At 45.4% G+C, this 20,821-nt stretch overlaps 2 protein-coding genes across 2 annotated transcripts in view; both read right to left on the bottom strand.

The window, feature by feature from the left end:
• Positions 1-1,405, bottom strand: part of LOC306925102 (zinc finger protein 407-like) — a gene marked incomplete at both ends in the record, with an annotated part of 73,666 nt that extends 72,261 nt beyond the window's left edge. Inside the window, one exon of the mRNA XM_079503781.1 lies at positions 1,333-1,405. Within this exon, the coding sequence (XP_079359907.1) occupies positions 1,333-1,405 (73 nt within the window). The remainder of the gene's footprint in view (positions 1-1,332) is intronic.
• A 7,956-nt stretch (positions 1,406-9,361) lies between these two features.
• The window catches only part of LOC306925101 (zinc finger protein 407-like), a gene marked incomplete at its 3' end in the record, with an annotated part of 76,562 nt that continues 65,102 nt past the window's right edge, over positions 9,362-20,821 (bottom strand). Inside the window, exons 5-6 of the mRNA XM_079503780.1 lie at positions 13,002-13,133; positions 9,362-9,416 (exon numbers count right to left, since the gene is read on the bottom strand). Of these exons, the coding sequence (XP_079359906.1) occupies positions 9,362-9,416; positions 13,002-13,133 (187 nt within the window). The remainder of the gene's footprint in view (positions 9,417-13,001; positions 13,134-20,821) is intronic.

Below are 20,821 nucleotides of genomic sequence, written 5' to 3'. Positions count from 1 at the left end.
AAATGATCTTAATTAGGCTGTTTGTTTATTTATAGACGACGCAGTCAGTCAGTGGCGCCTGCAGTGTCCCAGCCAGGGACACGTGCACAGTTTTGATCCAACATTTCTGTTTGTGTGTGTGTGTGTGTGTGTGTGTGCGTGTGCGTGTGCGTGTGCGTGTGCGTGCGTGCGTGCGTGCGTGTGTGTTGAGAGGGGGTTAGTCATGCACTGGCTCCCAGTTTAAGTCCCAGGCAACATTCTGGACTGATGGATGGATTTAGTTAAGAGTGAGCGGACACGGAGCGATGATGGCGAATCAAACAGCGTGAACCGAGCTTGAATATTTATACGGCGGTGTTAGTTAGCGTCGGCCTTAGGGCCACGGCTGACAGACGCCACTTCTGGGCCATGATGGCTTGCATGTGACAGCCCGGGTGTGTGTGTGTGTGTGTGTGTGTGTGTGTGTGTGTGTGTGTGTGTGTGTGTGTGTGTGTGCGTGTGCGTGTGCGTGTCTATGTATGTCTGAGTGTAGCCAGACATGAGGATGCGAGAAGAAACAGGATGTGACACAGTGATGTAAACGGTGAAATAATTATGCATGCTTTTATTATGATGCACACAGTTAAGGAGCTACAAAGCGACATACCAAGAGAGAGGACGTCTGGAGAGACACTTGGAAATCTAGACAGTTTGGACAGGCTATTGTTTGCTAAGAAACGTGTAAATATCCTTTTCTCAACATCCAGTCAGCTGTTAACGGCACTCGGAAGGAGCAGGGCCGTTGAAAGACACTTTCAACACATATCAGGGGCGAAAAATGGGCGTTTGAATGAGCATTAGACGAGCGCCTTGCGTTTTCAGCTGGGGAAATAAATGCCTGGGTGGACACAGAGCCTTAAACCTGATGTATACTTAGTTGTGCGCTGGGGTGTGGACGGGAGACTGCCCACAGGTCAGTCATCCCGTTAGTCAGACCTGCGTGGCGGGTTAAGACTCGCCCGTGCTGCAGGTTAAAAATCACCTGTAGCTTCCTGTGAGTTTGGTGTTATAGGTTAGGGTTTGGGATAGTGTTAGTTCGGAATTATGGAAGGTCGGAAATTCACATTTTGAACTTATAGATCTTCTATTTTTAGTGTGCAACACCAGTGGTTCCATGTCATTATTCCGACCTCTCAATAAAAAATAGCAGATCAATAAGTTCAAAATGTGGGTTAATGTGACATGTTGTTTGCTTGTTTCTGCTATTTTGGGGGCGTGTGCGACACCGGCGCTCAGCTAAGTACAAATGGAGCCTTTTACAGTGGGGGTTAGGGGAGGATCTGTGTGCGCGCTGCGCGGTGACACTGGCCCAACCACAGGACTGCTGGTTCAACTCCCTGCTGCCTCTTTCATGTAGCTCTTGTCCGCAGCTCTCAGATGTGGTCATTGTCTGTCAGACGCACCATAATGGGAAGCGATGGGTGCTAAATGAAAAGGCCAGGGGATGAAAACACTCAGAGAGGCAGCTTGGGATCCCTGACTAGTTGGGTCTGTCATCCCGTTCATTATGTTTTCACAAGCTGTTTAGTCCATTTAGACCCAGAGGAACGCAGCGGTGTCGCGGCAGAGCTTTTAACCGCTTTTAACCATTATTTTAAACTTCAAAAACTTCAAATCTTTGCTGCTGGGGGTCCCTGAAACAACATATTTTCAGACGGGGGTCAAATACATGAAGTATTTAGGGTCCTTGACATGAAATAGTTTGAGAACCACTGATTATAGAAACATAGGTTTTTCCAGAAAACTGTCATGATTTAGACGACATTTAGTAGAATCTGTTCTCCGGTCTTAATGGGTTAGGAGACATAGTAAACTGCATGTCCTTAGACTCTGTCAGGCCATTGTGGTCGATGGCTGAGCAATAGTGCCCCAGTATTGTTTTGACTAGCGTGTGTGTGTGTGTGTGTGTGTGTGTGTGTGTGTGTGTGTGTGTGTGTGTGCCATTCTACCACTGTGTTTGTACATACTTGTCACGTAGTATACTCTTCGTGTAGCCGTTGTGCCACACCCTCTCTTTTGTCTGTTTGGAAGACCCCAACCACCAAGATTGCACTCGTGAACCAGTCACAGGCGCCTGCAAAGTCACTGTGGTCATTTTTGTTATTGAGTTATTATAATGCAGGTCTGGAAATGGTGGGAAAGTATGAATAGGACATGAATTTGAGTGTTTTGAAATGGGAGGTTCGCAAAAAAAAACTGTGTGAAAGTCCGCTGATGAAATGTGTCTGGTCAGCCTCGGTTCACGTTTGACCGCAGGACAGGTTATGAAGTTGCTGAGTCACAGTCCAGTCATACAATATTATGATCATAGTTATGAATTGTAGAATTGTTGTGAAAACTATCTTTAGCTATAAAGTGAGAGTGGTGAAGTGATTACCCAATTGTCCAGTCAAAATCTCTACAATCACATTGTACTCTTGCAGTCAAGATATTAAAGCAAAGTTATAGGTATAGAGGTTTATGTTGCGTAGTAATTTGACATGATGTAACTGCAAATGTTGTCGAGATGTCTTCAATAAATGGTGCATTTATAAATGGTGCATTTATATAGCGCCTTTATCCAAGGTGCTTAGTTTACATACATGTGCATTACATTCACCCATTCACACACACACACACACACACACACACACACACACACACACACACACACACACACACACACACACATTCATACACCGATGGCAGCGGAAACCATGCAAGGCACCAAACAGAACATCAGGAGCAATTAGGGGTGCATTGTCTTGGTCAAGGACACTTCGACACTAACTCTGGGGGAGCCCGGGTTCGAGCTGGCAACCTTGCGGTTACCATCCAGCCACTCTACCCCTGAGCCACCGCCGCCCCTATCAATAGTTCAATAGTTGCACTGTTGGTTAGAAATTGATATCCCAAAATAGTCTAAACTCTCTAAACAACATTCTGGCAATATATAACATTACAAAACCGACATTTACATCAACCTCCTGTTGATTTTATTTGAATTCGGAAGAAGATCTTCAATGTATCAGTGGATCCGGATCCATATCTTGAAATTGTAAAAATCAGGAAGTTAAAATTGTTCAAAGAAAATAAATGTTGTTTATAATGTTGCAAATTGGCAGTATTTTCTTTGTTTGTTTATGTGCTAAAAGAGTGACTCTGAGACATGTTTTCAGTGTGCAATGTAAGTCAACGAGGAGACTATTTTGGAACATCGAATTCTAATCAAAAGAGCAAAGCTCTGAATATATTTCAGCAATATGTTCATGTCAAGGTAACTACTGTACACAGCTCTACTGTGGAACTCACTAGAGCACATCTCCACAGTCTGCCCATGCTTTTAAGAGAGGTCTTGCCTTTTTAATAAAGCATTCGGTTAGATATTCAGGTTTTAACCTCTAGGTTTTCTCAGATTGTTTTATGCAAATGTTTTTATTCTCTACTGTAGCACAATTGTTTCAGAGGTAAAGTGGGATATATAATGTATGCTTATCATTATTATCACACAACCCAAAGTTCTACCAAAGTAGATATTTCTTTCTTGTAATGCATGGCTGGAAGAAAAACAAAAGAATGTTAATGAAAACCCCTTTTTAAAGTTATTGCCCTTCAATAGGAAAGTTGTGTTTGTTGCACTTAATTGCATTTAGAATACAGTGCCGTTAACCCACATATCCCTCTGTCTGTGTATGCTCTGTTTACAGGTGGGCCTTTGTAATGAAGAAACACCTAAGCACCCATATGCTGGGGAAACATGGAGTTGGCCAGCCCAAACTGAGGTAAGCTTCATAACGCCATCTAGGTTTGCCAACTATATGAGCATTTGTGCCTGTCGTAGACATGCGCAGAGCAAGTTCAGTCAGGGAACCTCAGTGCAGTTGCTGCCGGCCGTTAATTGGGCCGCTTCAGCATCACGCTCTCATTCACATGATTCACTCAGCCAATCACACACTCACTCCATCTTCATACCGGCTACTTTAACCGGAGGTTTGCATTCCTCCTCCTGCTCCTTCCTTGCTTGCTGCTGCTGTATCAGCGCGCTGCTGTATACAAACCTGCTGCTCACCCTCCTCCACCCCAGCTACCACCTGTCGTTTTGGATCTACTGTTTAGGTACATGGGATTCAGAGTCCCTATGGTCGGGACTGATGCGCTTCATCTGAGCAGATCCAATACATCGCCAAACCATAATAAATATATTGCTCATCTTATATTCAATAAATATATATTCCATCCATTCTTGAGTTGTCCTGACTGAAGTACCTGAAATTCAAATAAGTGACACCTGGCCGGGCGTCCCAGAAAAAGAAAAAATCTCTCACTATATATATTTTTGTATATTATATTAACAACCTGTATTATAGAATGAGCTGTAATATAGTCAATGACACAAGATGTGTGTCATTGATTGATTCTGAAAAAATAAGAAACAAAGTATGTCCCCATATCAGAGGCAGCTATATTTGCAAAGCTCTGGTACACCTGCTACTGTTAAAGGACCACTTCACCACTTTTCAACCTATCTTCATATACTAGGTCCTCACTAACAATCATGAAAGAATGGCGCAATTATTTTCTACTCGGTCTGTGTCTCATAGGAGGGATGTGGGCAGTTCAGAAACCGTCTTCCAGTGACATCATCGATGGGGAATACAAGCTAATAGAAACTGCAGGCTTTCTAGTCCTGAAAAGTTGCAATGCGAAAATGGAAGCCATCGTTCTCACGATAATGAAAATCTAAACATTTTTGTAAAAAAATCTTGTTTAAAAAAAAAATCTGCCTAATGATGATGTCACTGGAAGACGGTTTCTAAACTGCCCACAGCCCTCCTATGAGACACAGACTGAGTAGAAAAAAATCGTGCCATTTTATCATGATTATTAGTGAGGACCTATATGAAGATAGGTTGAAAAGTGGTGAAGTGGTCCTTTAAAAGTAAAATTAAATGTATAGGGATCGTATAAGTGTCCCTCTATTTGTTTATGTTGAGCTTGGGTGAGTTTCACACACTTGGCTTGCTGGCGTGGCTAACATGAGCTGCTAATTTCAGTGATAGACGTAAACGAGAAAGTAATGGCCGACACTGATGTAAAGAAGGAAATGTATGTGTAATGTGAACGTGATGATGGCCCAGACACCACACGCCACACACTTAGTCATTATAAGTCACATTATTACCTGTTCATTCACATCAGCAGCACTCTAGGTTGGTGCTTCGTTTGTGCAACTGCAGCCGTGTTGATCCCCTCAAGTAACGCATTTTCAACTGAAAAAGGTATTGATGTCAACAATTACGTTGCTATGTTGCAATTTATGCTATGTGACATAAATTTGTCTTCTTAAGGTGGTTTACTTCCTCCACCTGTGACATCAAACAAAACACTTTCTCTTATGTACGGAAGATATTGTGGGCAGTGCATCATAACCTTTCAAATGCAGAAAATCCAAAACGATTTTGTTAATGAGAATGCAAACTTATACCAGAGGTACTTTTCTTTCACATTATTTAAACTAGCGCGTCGCCCGTTGGGCCCTGGCCTACTTGGAACGATTCAAGTTGGAAATGCATGCCCCACCCAGTGTCCCTTTTATGCCCATATACTGTCTGGAGTTCTTCAGGCATGCCCAAATATGGAGTCTGTGGATGTCGGAACAGGCCAGCTCCATATATGGAGATCTAGGGGTGATCAGGTGTGATCAATTGGCTAATTTGGGCCCTGTCCAGAGCCTGGGCAGAGGCTTTTGTGGCGGTTCCGGACAACCGTGGGTCCGACCGACTCAAGGCCGGGCACTGCACTAACTGTGGTGGTGTGGAACGCGTGTGTCGAATTTGAATTTGGTGGGGCCAACGGTTCTCGAGTTACGTGGATTATAGACGTACTCGCGTATACGTACGTACACACAGAGACTTGATGCGTTTATAGATGGATGTATACAGTACAATCTGCGTCCCACTCTTTAGTTCTTTAGCATACAAGTAAGATTTAAACTAACTGAGGAGTTTGCTTTGGATGTACTTCAACTGCTGTTCTGCAACAACCATACAGTACTAAGTTCTGTGTAACAAAAAGTTTTTACATTTCACTGTGGTAGACATTTTTTACAATGTTTAGCATAATGTGCGTCTTGAGGATCAATGGCTAACGGTTGGTTAGCCATTGAAATCAGCTGGTACAGACCAGTCACCACACCTTCATTTTCTCACTTTGTCTCTTAAAAAGTCCACATTAACTCGTGCATTTACATTTCTTTCCAATTCAGGCAGTTTGCTGACACTCCTAACACTTTTATAAACTAGATAAATTAGTCATGTGCACACGGTGGTCTGGGTGTTTTGGATCTAACGTCTTCTTAAGTAATTTTCGCTGGGTTGCAAATTATCAATATTGAAAGCTGGGTGGGGGAAAGATGAGATGTGTGTTATGCTGAGGGTGACAGCAGATCCCCCGGGCAGCTAACGCTGAAGGTTGACTGCTCTTCCTGAACTTGTGCGTGTGCGTGTGCGTGTGCGTGTGCGTGCATGTGCTGAAGAGTGGAAACACCAAATGGGAATATTCCCTAATGAGTGAAATGTCTCTCAGTCACTCTATCTGCTTCTCACCCATTTCCTCTTTACTGTCAAACTTTATCTGGCTGCCTTCCGCATCTGACTTTCTGCTCACCCCATCTCCCTCTTAAATTAAGGATGAATGATGTTGCGCTTACCATTGCGCGCCCGCGCGTGTATGTGTGTTTGTGTCAGGCTGTGTATGTTTGTGTGTGTTTGTGTCAGGCTGTGTACATGTGTGTGTGTGTGTGTGTGCGACTGTGCGTACATGCAAAGTTCCCCCTTTTGGCCCTGTCTATCAGTAGCGAAAACATGCTGTCATTTTGTGTGTGTGTGTGTGCGCGTGCATGCGTGCGTGCGTGCGTGCGTGCGTGCGTGCGTGCGTGCATGCATGCATGCGTGAGAGAGAGATGACGTTGTGACTGCCCCCCCCCTCCCCCCATCCCTCCATGCCAGCAGAGACGTTAAACACCTCTCAATCTGTCAAACAAGCCGCTAAAATAGAAGCAGACCCACCGTTTTCATTGCTCCTCCGCCAAATTGATACTTTTTGACAACATGTGGTATTAGATATGACAAGTGGCCTCAGATATTGTAAGTAAGCGGGCCGACCATATGCCTCTCTGAAAGCACGCAGACATTATCAGCCCGCTTCTCCTACTGTCAGCTGCTCGTCTGGATTAGACCGTTGAGACCTGAGACCACATTCTATACATAAGGTCTTCTAAATCACTGTTTTCACTGGTGCTCAAACTATTTCATGTCTAGGACCCCCAGAATTAACTGAATTTGGCCACAGACCCCCATCTCAAAATATGTTGTTCCAGGGACAGCATTTGCTGTGAAAGAATATAATATTCAAAGATTTGCACCACATTTTCACGATCTTTCAAAAATAGCAGATCTACAAGCTCGTAGATCTGCTATTTTTCAACTAAAGTTTAGCTAAAGCTAAAGTTTAAAATAATGGTTAACGTGGTTAAAAGCTATAAGGCGACACCGATACGTTCCTCGGGTCTAAATGGATTAGACGGGCGACCAAATCTCGCCGCCCAGCACAGCTTCAATCTCTTTTATTCACATGGCATGTGTCCGTTTGAAGGAGAGAGAGAGAGACGGGCCAACAAAAAAAAAGCGAGAAACTCAGCGAGAACCGAAACAGCTTGACGTTCTTTTGTCGAGATGAACAGCAACATATTTTGTCTGTTTTTGGGTGCGGTGGTGGTTTAGTTTTTTTTTGGGGGGTGGAAACGGCCCCCACTTGGAAAATGTGTTTGGTATCATAGCAGATTTACTCCCATGGACCTTTGTGTCCTTGACTTAATGTTAGAAGGTGGCAACACAGCCAAGGTCGCAGAGGACTCACACACACACACGCACACACACACACACACACACACACACACACACACACACACACACACACACACACACACACACACATGCCCACACACATGCGCACACCCACAGAGGAGTCAGAGCATGAATGGAGCTCTCAGGTCTGCGTTACCTGATAGCATTTACCTCACCGTGTGTCTCTGCCAAGAGCAACTCCACTCACTCTGCTGCCCCATAAAGCACTGCTGTACAGCACCATTACATCACACACACACACACACACACACACACACACACACACACACACACACACACACACACACACACACACACACACACACACACACACACACACACACACACACACTCACTCAATTTACAGTCCAGTAGACCACCATCAAATAGTCATTCTCTCTTCTTTCATTGTCTTTTTTTACGCTTGCACAAACCCACACGCACACGCATGTGCACGCACACACACGCGCACTCACACACACACACACACACGCACACACACGCACACAGACGCACACACACACACTCAGGGAGGAGGCCACAAGGTTTGTTCTATTTAAACCTGTAAAACACGGTGTCATCATTTTTCTGACAGTCCTGCAGACAGAATTTATCTCATCATTAATTAACCATCATATTTCCAACACAGTGCTGCTTAATTAGCACAAGGTCATTGGGGAGGGCTTATTAAGTGAAACAAATTTGGGCGAATGTAAGAGAGGAGGCGAGAGAGGATAGAGGAAGAAAGAGAGGAGAGACAGACAGAGGAGAGGGAGGGTGGGAGGGTGACAGAGAGACAGGCAGAGAGAGAGAGAGAGAGAGAGAGAGAGAGGGAGAGAGAGAGAGAGAGACGCAAAAGGGGGGAATGGAAAGAGTAGGAAAGAAATAGAATTAGGCAGCAAAGATGAATATTGTGTGTGTGTGTGTGTGTGTGTGTGTGTGTGTGTGTGTGTGTGTGTGTGTGTGTGTGTGTGTGTGTGTGTGTGTGTGTGTGTGTGTGTGTGTGTGTGTGTGTGTGTGTGTGTGTGTGTGTGTGTGTGTGTGTGTGTGTGTGAGAGAGAGTGTGAGTGTGCACACACGTGCAAATATGTGTCTGTGTGTGAAATCGGCCCTGTGTGTGAACGCGGACAAACGAAATGGGCCGTGTGTGTACTGTGTGTGTGTGTGTGTGCCTGTTTGTGTCTGTGTGTGCATGTGTAACTGCTTCGTGTGTGTGTGTGTGTGTGTGCGTGCGTGCGTGTCTGTGTGTCTGCGCGCGTGCGTGTGTGTATACCGGTGGGTTTAGCCTGCTGTGACAGTACTGGCTCGGTGATTGATAACTGCACCAGTTTGAAAGCCCAGACCCAGAGACTAGGAAGGTAACAGGGGACATGGGGGGGAGAGAGAGGGGGGGGGGGGGAGAGAGAGAGAGAGAGAGAGAGAGGGGGAGGAGGAGGAGGAGGGGGAGCGAGTCTGGACCGTCAACTGGGGACCGGGGGTGTGGTGAGGTAGGGTGGGGGAGTGCTTGAGGGGGGACTGTTGAGGAGAATGGGAGGAGGGAGGGAAGAGGGTGGGAGGGGTTGGTTGGTGGTTGGCAGTGGGGGCTGGTTGGTGGGTGGGTGGGGGGGGTTGGTGCGGGGGGTGTTGCGTCGGGGGGGGGGGGGGAGCCAATTGCAAACATATGCTGGCTGGCAGGCGGCGCGGAGATGGATTGCAGCGGGACAGTGTCAGAGAGGCAGTTTCATCACCATCTCTACGGCCCTATTCACCTGGTATTTTTAGAACACTGGGGAGATCTGTTAGTCAAAGGAAGAGAGGAGAGAGAAGGAGAAGGAGGAGGTGGGACGATAGGGAGGGAGGGAGGGAGGAGGAGAAAGAGCCGACTTGCCGTAGGTAATGCTAGGCTCCAGTTAGCCGGGTTCGTCTGGGGCCTCCGACACAGGTTATTTTGGGGGTGTGTGTGTGTGTGTGTGTGTGTGTGTGTGTGTGTGTGTGTGTGTGTGTGTGTGTGTGTGTGTGTGTGTGTGTGTGTGTGTGTGTGTGTGTGTGTGTGTGTGTGTGTGTGTGTGTGTGTGTGTGTGTGTGTGTGTGTGGGACTGAAAGGGGGAGGAATAAAAGCTGGGAAGTACAGTAACAGTAGGGATGGGCAGGGTTAGGATTCCATCTGACGAGCTGTTGGTAGAGAGAGAGAGAGAGAGAGAGAGAGAGAGAGAGAGAGAGAGAGAGAGAGAGAGAGAGAGAGAGAGAGAGAGAGAGAGAGAGAGAGAGAGAGAGAGAGAGAGAGAGAGAGAGAGAGAGAGAGAGAGAGAGAGAGTGTTGAACTGTTGTAAAGTGACACAACTGGGTCTCCGTCTCACTCAGTCCACCTCTCTCTCTCTCTCTCTCTCTCTCTCTCTCTCTCTCTCTTCACTGCAGGCTCACTGTCTGGAGACCCTTTGTCTACCAGCGGGTGTTTGTGCCAGTAAAACTGTTGACTTGTTTGCCTCCATGTGTGTGTGTGTGTGTGTGTGTGTGTGTGTGTGTGCGCGCGTGCGTGCGTGCGTGCAGTATATAAATATACTGTATATATGTATACAATATATAGGTTTATACATTTATAGATAGTGTACACACACACACACACACACTGCTGTACTCCCATTATGCTCTGTGGCATGTACAGTAGTGTATACAACGTTCTGAGCAGGCAGAGTCAACCTTGACTTGAGAAGAGAAGGATCATCATTATTGGGGCATGAACGGTGATTCAGTCATAAAGCATGAACGGCAGGTGATTCAGTCATAAAGCATGAACGGCAGGTGATTCAGTCATAAAGCATGCTAGTGTTACAAAAGGAACAGTGACCAAAGTGACATTTATATATCTGTGGAAAATACGGTATAGTTAGGGATGAAAATTGTGGCAAAAGCAGACATTTGTGACCAGATTTGACTGAGAGACTGCCATCGCGCAAATTCCAGCTTTTCACCAGAGGAGAAAATGAGTTATGAGTTAACAGCACAGGCAGACTCTTCACATACTAGAGCATGTCTGAAATAAATGTCAGAGCTGAAATCGACATGTAAATATGAAATTAAACATGTAGCTAGGTGGAATGTTAGAGTCCACAGAAGTGAACTTTTCAAGCCTGTTTTCTCAACTCGCTGTTTTCTGCAAGACATTACTCTATAAGCCATATCTCCAAAACTCGTGGGTAAAACTGAACAACCAATATGTCCATTTGAAGGTATGATTCCCTGCTTTCATATGACTTGAAAAAACGAAAAAATTCCAAAAAATCCAATGGCAGTCCCTCAGTCAAATTTGGTCACATTTGTTGACTGTTGTGTGAAGAACAGAAGGGCTAGCTTTTCCTCAGGTGACTGAGAATGTCCGTGCTGTGTGTAAACCAGTAAGAACAGTCTGTCAACCACTACAGAGATGGGTGTTGTATAAACGCCTCATCACAAAGACACAATTATTGTACATTTGAGAGTTCTGTGTGGCGAAAATGTTAGCTTTTATGATAATGTTTTTTTTGAAAAAGTTTTGAAATGATAATAATTAGAGTGATAAAAAAGAGTGATGACCAGAAACAAGATCTCAACCCAATTGAACAGCTAGAGGAGAGAGAGAGAGAGAGACCAAATTAATGATGATATCTTTTGTTAGAATGGTGTTCCATCACCCCACTATAGTGGTCCAGAAACTGGTAGAATCTGTGCACTGGAGTATTGGAGCTGTTCAGGTAAAAAAAGAAGAAGAAGAGAGAAGTAAAACTAATAATAATAATAATACTAATATTAATATGTGTGTGTTTACACTCTAAGATTCAGAGTGTTAATTTGCTAAATCTGTATGTGTTCAAACTGTTTGTTTGCAAATGTTTGTGTGATCAAAGAAGCAGCAAGTGTGTGTGTGTGTGTGTGTGTGTGTGTGTGTGTGTGTGTGTGTGTGTGTGTGTGTGCGTGTGCGTGTGCGTGTGCGTGTGCGTGTGCGCGTGCGCGTGTGCGTGTTTCGTGGCTGGCATGGCGCGTCTGCACCTAAACCAACAATTCTCATAATGAGCGAGTGGTTTTGCCGTCCTCTTGATTGACAGCTGTGACCTCGACTCAATTGGACATAATTAGCGGGGGTTTCAATTCAAAACGGGGCGCCGAAAGACGAGCGGGCCTGTCCTGCGTACCTGTTTTCATAGGTAATTGTTAAAATGCCCCACCATTTTCACGTTTGTAATAATAAACCGGCCCGCACTAATACACTCATCACTCTCAAAAGGAGCACGCACGCCGACAACCAAAAGTGTGAGAGAGATATTTGTTTAAGTCCAAAATCATATGATATATTATGTGACTCGGGTGAGAATGTGTTGTTTTTCTTTTCCTGTTTTGGGAGGCATTCTGTACAGGCTGGTGAATGAGCCTCAGTCCAGCATCTGGTTATTGTACAGCGTTAAAGATAGCGTTATTGTGCTAAGTTCTCTGTAAAGAGACAGAGGGAAGGGTGGCAGAACTATCCTATTTAAGACCTCAGACCAGATTCTGTACAAAATGTCTTCTAAATCATGACAGTTTTCTGAAAAAAAATTATCAGTGGTGCTCAAACTTTTACATGTCAAGGAACCCCCAGAATTATCTGTATTTCGACACGGGCCCCCATCTGAAAATATATTGTTTCAGAGACACCCCCCCCCCAGAAGCAAATATTTGAGTTAAAAACGTTCACAGAATATATATGCAAATATTTGCACACGTTTTCATGTTTAATTTTTTGTTTGCAGATCTACATGGTCATAGTGCGGTAGATCTGCTATTTTCTCACAGCTAATAATAAAGTATAAAATAATGTTTAATGTGGTTAAAGGCTAATGCGGTCCAGGTCTTAACGGGCTAGTTGAAAAGGCATCAACCCAGAGGCCCAGAAATAGCAGACATGATGCCATGCTGTGCAGGTGTGATGATTCACCAAACCAAGCGGGGTCTTGAAATGTAGCGGAATTTAATAAAAGTCGTCCAATGTCGCTGTTAGCAGAGAATGAGATAATACACATACTAGGACACCGTGTGAATGTGCGTGCATGCGTGCACGTGCACATGACTGCATCCGTAAACATTGCTGTGGTTGTTGGGCACAGGTATGACTTTGCGCTCTCGTTGCCAGGAGGCCGAGGAGGGTGGCGGAGCGGGCATCTGGCTTGGCAGCGCCGGGCTCTGGGCTCGCAGCCGTGCCCCAGCATGCCGTGCGGCGCGGCCATATTGCCCCGGTGCTGTGGGCTGGGACGGGGTGGAGGGGGAGGGGGATAGGGGGGGGACAGGGGCAGGGGCGGAAGATCCCCGCTTGGCACCAGTATGGTGGCAATATGGACCACACAGTGTCCGCAAGCCTGCCATACACACAGGGGTCAAGTCAAACCACAAGCGTGTTTGTGTGTGTGTCTGTGTGTCTCTCTGTCTCTGTGTGTGTGTGTGTGTGTGTGTGTGTGTGTGTGTGTGTGTGTGTGTGTGTGTGTGTGTGTGTGTGTGTGTGTGTGTGTGTGTGTGTGTGTGTGTGTGTGTGTGTGTGTGTGTGTGTGTTTGCGCGTGCGTGCGTGCGTGCGCGTGCGTGCGCGTGCGTGCGTGTGTGCACGTGTGTGCACGCGTGCGGGACGGAGAGAGTGAGTGGGCTGATCGGGAGATAAAAACTAGATAAAGACGAGCCTTAATTCATTAGAATAAATCATTTCCCTTAATTATTGATAATGAGTCTGCTCTTTAATCTTTTCTCTTTCTTCCTTCCCCTTATCTGCCTGTGTCAGCACTTTGTCTCTCTCTCTCTGGCGTGGTGTTGGGTGGTGTAGTAGGCCTGCTTTTCAACCACCCAAAGTGCTGCAGTCAATACTAGCATTCCAATTCCCCAGCGTTACCACAGTCATGTCTGCTAGAAACGGGCAAGGGGAAGAAACGGGAAAACTACAAATTTGAAAATGATTGGGAGTCGAAACTAAAATCCTTTTGAAAAATGTAAACCTCATCCTTGTTTATGCAATTAGACCGGTGCTGAAACTAGACCGGTGCTGAAACTAGACCGGTGCCCGGCTGTAGAGCACCGAGTCAGTAACGATGGGAGTTGGAGATCCATACCCCACCCGGCTATGCAATACCCGTTGTACCCGTGTCAGAGTACCCCGTTCCACCCATCTGTCTGTGTCCCTTTTTTGCCCATATATGGAGATTTCTGTATCTGTCTCTCTGTGTCCCTTTATTCCTACACCGGGCGCTGCACTCCCTGTGGTTGTGTGGAACGCGTGTGTCGAATTTGAAGTCGGTGGGGCGAACGGTTCTCGAGTTACGTGGATTACGTACAGTACAGAGACCTGGTGCATTTCTAGATAGATGTGCACTATGTTGCAACACATGATAATACATGCTCAGTATGCTCACTTTGGTAATAATGTATGGTGTCAGGAAGTGGATCAGCGCAGCTATTGGTGGCCCAACTTGCCATCTAAGTCGTACCTACAGTACAGCAGGCCTGCTCCATTAATCCTCCACGGAAAGAATCTGTGTGCCGGGGTTGCATTATAAATTCTCAACACTTTCCCTGACACACATAGCAACTATTTTTGTGTGTCAGCAGCAGCATGCGTACTGTAACTGTAGTAATCTGAGTACACCAGCATCAGAGCGCTTTCATGTGCGCATGCCTTTCTCATGCCGTCTCCAAGCTGCAACTAGTACTGATTTTGTCGACTAAAACTATGACGAAAGATGTTCGTTGACTACCTTTTTTCACTTGGGAAAACTGAATAAAAACGAAATAAAAACTAAGCCTAATCAACTAATGATGAGTAAAACTAAGACTAAATATATTGACAATTTTTTCAACAGCTAAAAACTAGACTACAATGTTAGGGTGGGACTAGTGGAGAACAGATCCAGTAGAACTAAAAGACAAGTCATTGTATGCTTGATTGCACACTGGAAATAGCAGAAAAATGCATGCTGAAAATAGCAGATCTACAAGCTCACAACGCGTCGCCCTCAGGACGTCTTACTGGTTAGTAATATGACCCGACTAAAACTACGATGATCTCTCGAAGGTGAAGTGCTACTCCTGATTCCAGTTGCACGGCAGTCAACACACATAATATAAATATAACCGTTCATGGTCATGGAAAAGACGTATAAATGAACCTACAGTATAGCGTAATAAAACAAAGAACACGGCTTCAAGATTATAGCAGCACTGATGCAGGATCACCACACCATATAACCACAGTCGTATGATGACAGCTAGGTGACATATACTGTAAGTATTATTATCATCATCATCATCGATATATCATTAGTGGTATTAAGCCCTGATAATTCTGCACCACATGGTACTTGCCCAGCGTTATGCACTGTACAGTATGTCAGTGAGGCTGCTGGGAGGCAGTGGTACAGAGCTTTAGTTAATGATGAGCAAGACCACACGGGCAGAGAGTTTTGCATAAGAGTGTGTCAGCTTTTCAGAGAACCAACCAACACTCAACTACTCTCACTCACTACCCAACCTTACACCCACCCCTGCCACATGCACATGCACACGCACGCACGCACGCACGCACACACGCACGCATGCACGCACGCACACACGCACGCACGCATGCACGCACGCACGCACGCACGCACGCACGCACGCACGCACGCACGCACGCACGCACGCACGCACGCACGCACAGACACGCACACACTCACACACGCACGGACGGACAGACGCACGGACACACACACACACACGGACACACACACACGGACACACACACACACACACACATCACACACACATCACACACACACGCTCAGACAATTGTGCACCATATGCCCATGACAAGTGCATAAAAACCGCTCCCAAGCGATAGCGCGGGCCAGCCCATAAAAACTTAATGCACCTAATTTTCCAGTAATCAAACTTTTATAGACTAGCGCTGGCTTTTAAACTAACAAATTTTAATTATCGCTTAATTTTAACGGCAATATTAACGCGGTCCCTCATTCTGCTTCTCTGTGTTCATATTCTCCATGAAATATTGAGCAGGGTAAACAGCGGGGGAGCTCCGCCCGATGTCCGCTGGCGTGCGTTCAAACGGGCGGCCAGCAACACTAAGGTGAGCTGTGGGTCACGCCGTTGCACGGACACGAGGCCACCATGCCACAGGCCGCCACGCAGAGCCTCTGGTTGTTGCATGGTTGTTTTAACCACATTTTGGGCGGGAACCCCTCTTGGTGTTTCAAGCATTATGTTATGCTTTAGCTATTGAAAAATAGCAGATCTACAAGCTATGAGCTTGTAGGTCTGCTATTTTTGAATATAGTCTTTGAATATATATTCTTTCAGTGTGAGTTTTTCGCTCAAATCTTTGCTTCTGGGAGGGTCCCTGGAACAACATATTTTCAGATGGGGGTCGGCGGCCAATGTTTGAGAACGAAAACTGTCATGATTTAGAAGACATTTGTAGAATTGTTCCCAGGTCTAAATGGGTTAACAGGAAACAGTTTGATTTAGTCATAGTCATAGTCTATTATTGAATCATTTTCATTCAGTTTTAGTCACATTTTAGTCACCTGGAATGTTTTAGTGTTGGTGTAGTTTTAGCCGACTACATATCATAAGATTTTTGTCGACTAAATCTACAGTTGATTTAGTCGACATAAAATAGTGACGTTACGTAGCGAATATTCACTTCCTGATTCTCGTTTTCCAAGTAAAACTGCTTTAACCCATTGATGCCTGAGGCCGAATCTGGGAACGCCTTCTAGGGCCTGACCTAAGGTTTCTAAAAACCTTCAAATTCTGATTTTATGACTATTTTTAAATAGTTATGTTGCTACATGTATAGCAATAGCTGATGAGACGCAGAGAGCGCGCCGGCATCAAGGGTAGAACAACGTATACGTTGCATCAGGCATCAATGGGTTAAAAATAAATGGTTTTCCATATTAACACTTAAACCGCCATGATTAATTAAAGAATGGTTACTATATGCCAGGATTTTCCCCTATTCAACCCTTATTTTGAAGATCCAAAACACCGGAACCGGATTTTGACATAATAGTGTGTGTGTTGTCGGATTAGGTCTCTCGCTAGCCATCCGAAGCTAATGTGAAGCTAATGTGAAAAGCCTTTCAACTAGATCTGATGAAAACATGTATAAAACTGTATACTGTACGTGTATACTGTTCCTTCGCCTGGAAAGCAGCCAGCTTAGGTGGTTCGGGCATCTAGTTAGGATGCTGCCTCTCGGGCATCTCCCTAGGGAGGTCCTCGATGCATGTCCCACTGGGAGGAGACCCCGGGGCATCTGGTTAGGATGCCTCTCGGGCGTCTCCCTAGGGAGGTCCTCGATGCATGTCCCACTGGGAGGAGACCCCGGGGCATCTGGTTAGGATGCCTCTCGGGCGTCTCCCTAGGGAGGTCCTCGAGGCACGTCCCACTGGGAGGAGACCCCGGGGCATCTGGTTAGGATGCCTCTCGGACGTCTCCCTATGGATGTCCTCGATGCACGTCCTACTGGGACGAGACCCTGGGGCATCTGGTTAGGATGCCTCTCGGGCGTCTCCCTAGGGAGGTCCTCGAGGCACGTCCCACTGGGAGGAGACCCCGGGGCAGACCAAGGCGCAGATGGAGGGATTACATCGACTCACTGGCCTTGGAATGTTTCGGGATCCCCCAGGAGGAAGTCACTAATGCGTGAAAAGAGGAGTTAACGGGCAATTACGGGAACTGTATTTTGCCCGTAAACCTCAAGTTTAGCTGGCATATACATGTAATATACGGTAATATACAGGTGTGATGGTACAATTCGGGAGTTTACGGGAGTTTGTTGGAAAGATTAACGGGAGTTTCCTGTAATATACACATCCGTATTCGTATTGCCATGGAGAAGGAAGTCTGGAGCTCTCTGGTGGAGCTGTTGCCCCTGCGACCCGACTACGGATAAGTGGTTGAAGATGGATGGACGTGTATAGAGCGTCGCAGTCCCACCCCCGACGAGGGCCCAGGAAATAATTCCCCGTTCATTTTCTTGATAGGCTTTTCAAAAAGTATTTATTTAAAGACGTTTATGCTGTAGACAAAGTCAACTCTTGTTGTGACAAATCATGACAATAAACACAATGTTTTAGGCAGATCAAATAAATAGTGAGAAGAAAAAAAAGGCAGGGTACAACACTTTTTGTTTTGTTTTTCTTCTTACTTGATCGGCCCAAAACATTGTATTTATTGTCATGTTTTGTCACAACAAGAGTTGGCTTTGTCCGCGGCGTAAACGTCTTTAAATAAATAACTTGGGGGAAATTAATGGGGAATTATTTCCTGGGCCCTCGTCGTTCTGAAAGGGGCCGGGACTGCGACGCTCTATAGGCGGTCGGCCAGACTAATCAATTAACGTAGCTTACGTTTTTGTTTGTGCTTTTTGTGTTAAATGACTGGCTGGTGGCCCTGCAGTACACAATTCACCCACCAGATGGTGGTGTCGGCGGGGAATGAGTTAAGCACATTTTGATACCAATACTTTTCTACTTTTACGCCAGTAAATGTTGAATTCCGGAGTACATTTACATTGCAGTATTGATACTTTTACTTAACCCATTCTGGGCGGGAACCCTTTTGGTGTTTCAAGCATTATGTTATGCTTTAGCTGTTGAAAAATAGCAGATCTACAAGCTCATAGCGTGCCACTCCTTGTAGGTCTGCTATTTTTGAAAAATCGTGAAAATGTGGCGCAAATGTTTCCGTTTTTAAGTCAAATCTTTGCTTCTGGGGAGGTCCCTGGAACGACATATTTCCACCACTGGTTGTCACATATAGTGCATGTGTCAGAACAGTACCAGAACCTTGCCCTGTGGAACAGATGACCCGCGGGGTAGTTAGTCTCTCTCTCCGTACGGCGGCCAGGCTACCTCATCTCCGTACACAGAAACCCTCTCCATGCGGCGGCTACGCTACCTCATCTCCGTACACAGAGCCAAGCGCCGAGCTGTTCCTCCTCGCGTTTCTCTCAGCTTTTCTCCCAAGGAATGATGTCACCCACTCCGTCCAAGTCACAATGTGACATTACTTAACCAGCGGGGCAGCGAATGTGCTCGATTCACCTTCGTATTAATTTCATGTCCTGCGGCACAAAATCAACCCCCCCGACACCCCCTCGGTATACTCACAAAGTGATCACATCGCGCAGCGGCTGTAACTGTTGACACCGTGCGTTGGAGAGAGTGAAAATGCGCGGGGGATGGGGTGGGGGGGGGGGGGGGGGGGTGGAGAAGGGACGTGGGCAGTAAGGCCTGCGTTTCTTTTCTATTGAAACATAATTCTGTCATGGCAGAAATGAATGTTGCCAGGCATCACTAATGAACCAATTAATCAATGCATTAGCCGAGCGGCGATTGAATTAATGCAAGCTGGACAGGCGAGCGGCAGTCGTGGATATATCCTGAAGAAGGTGATTAAACCGTTTTGGGCGGGAACCCCTGTTGGTGTTTCAAGCATTATGTTATACTTTAGCTGTTGAAAAATAGCAGATCTACAAGCTCGTAGCACGCCACCGAGTGGCGCGCTACGAGCTTGTAGGTCTGCTATTTTTGAAAAGTCGTGAAAATGTGGCGCAAATCGTTGAATATCTATTTTATCAGAGCGAAAGTTTTTTTTTTTTTTTAATGTTTTTCTTTTGTGGCTTTCGCCTTTATTTGATATTTTTTATAGAGGGACAGACAGTAGTCTGACAGGAAATGACATGCAGTAAAGGCCATCGGGATCTGGAGTCGAACCCGCGGCACACTGCCAGACTGGATTACCAGCCAAGGTGCCTGGACCGCTGAGCCACGGCCCAGGCCAGAGCGAAAGTTTTTAACTCAAATCTTTGCTTCTGGGATGGGTTCCTGGAACAACATATTTTCAGATGGGGGTCGGCGGCCAATTACATATAATATTTGGAGGTCCTTGACATGAAATATTTCAGAAAACTGTCAGGATTTAGAAGACTTTTTTTTCTTCTTTTTTTTTACGTCAGGCCTAAATGAGTTAACACACACAGAGCAGAAACAGGCACAAACAAGGCCAGCACTGGTTTTACAACTTGCTGAACTTTTGGCTTTTTGACTTCTTTCTTTTTTTTAATATATATCTATAATAATACATGATACAGTATGTATATATAGGCAGTTTAATAATTCATCCGTTTTTTTGATCTTGGCTTGATAATGGAATGTGTTTTTTTCCCCGTTTCCTTCCATATCTTCCCACACAGCCTCAAACACAGCGTGTGTTTGTGTGTGCAGTGCTATGTCCGTAAAAAAAAGACCATATTACTACAGCCAATCATCATATACATTTAATCTTTTACACAGCCGCTTCTGTTTACTATATCTGTTTCTCTTTTTTTTTTTTCTTTTTTTTTTATATCTTCAGGCATTTGATTGTGTGTGTGTGTGTGTGCGTGTGCGTGTGCGTGTGTGTGTGTGTGTGGTAAGTAGCAGATCTACAAGCTCACAACGCAGCGCTTGTAGATCGACTATTTTCACTATACTTCTTAAACATTTGCTTTGTGATTTATGGAATTTCTTAGCGGTTTCTTTTATTTATTCATGACAAAAAAAAACAACAGTTCAGTTCAAATACAAAAGTGAAGTCATCAAGGCGAGAATCCAGAAGAACAACATCCTCGCGCTAGTTAACGCGCTCCGAGGACTAAAGGTGGTCGCACACTGGACGCGTTTTTCGGAAAACCGATGGAGAAACGTCGCTAAAAATCTGTGTGCAGGAAACCTTTACTTTACTAAATGACACAACCGCCGCAACGTTTTCACCTCAGCTTACTTCTGTAGGTGTTCATCAGGACTGAGAAATGATACAGTGTCATTTAAGCCATTTTGGGCGGGAACCCCTTTTGGTGTTTTAACTAAGCATTATGTTATACTTTTAGCTATTGAAAAATAGCAGATCT

Source organism: Electrona antarctica (assembly GCF_951216825.1).
Source record: "Electrona antarctica genome assembly, chromosome: 6".
Lineage (NCBI taxonomy): Eukaryota > Metazoa > Chordata > Actinopteri > Myctophiformes > Myctophidae > Electrona > Electrona antarctica.
The sequence above is the reverse complement of the archived record's forward strand: the minus strand, read 5'-3'. Positions and strand labels throughout refer to the sequence as shown.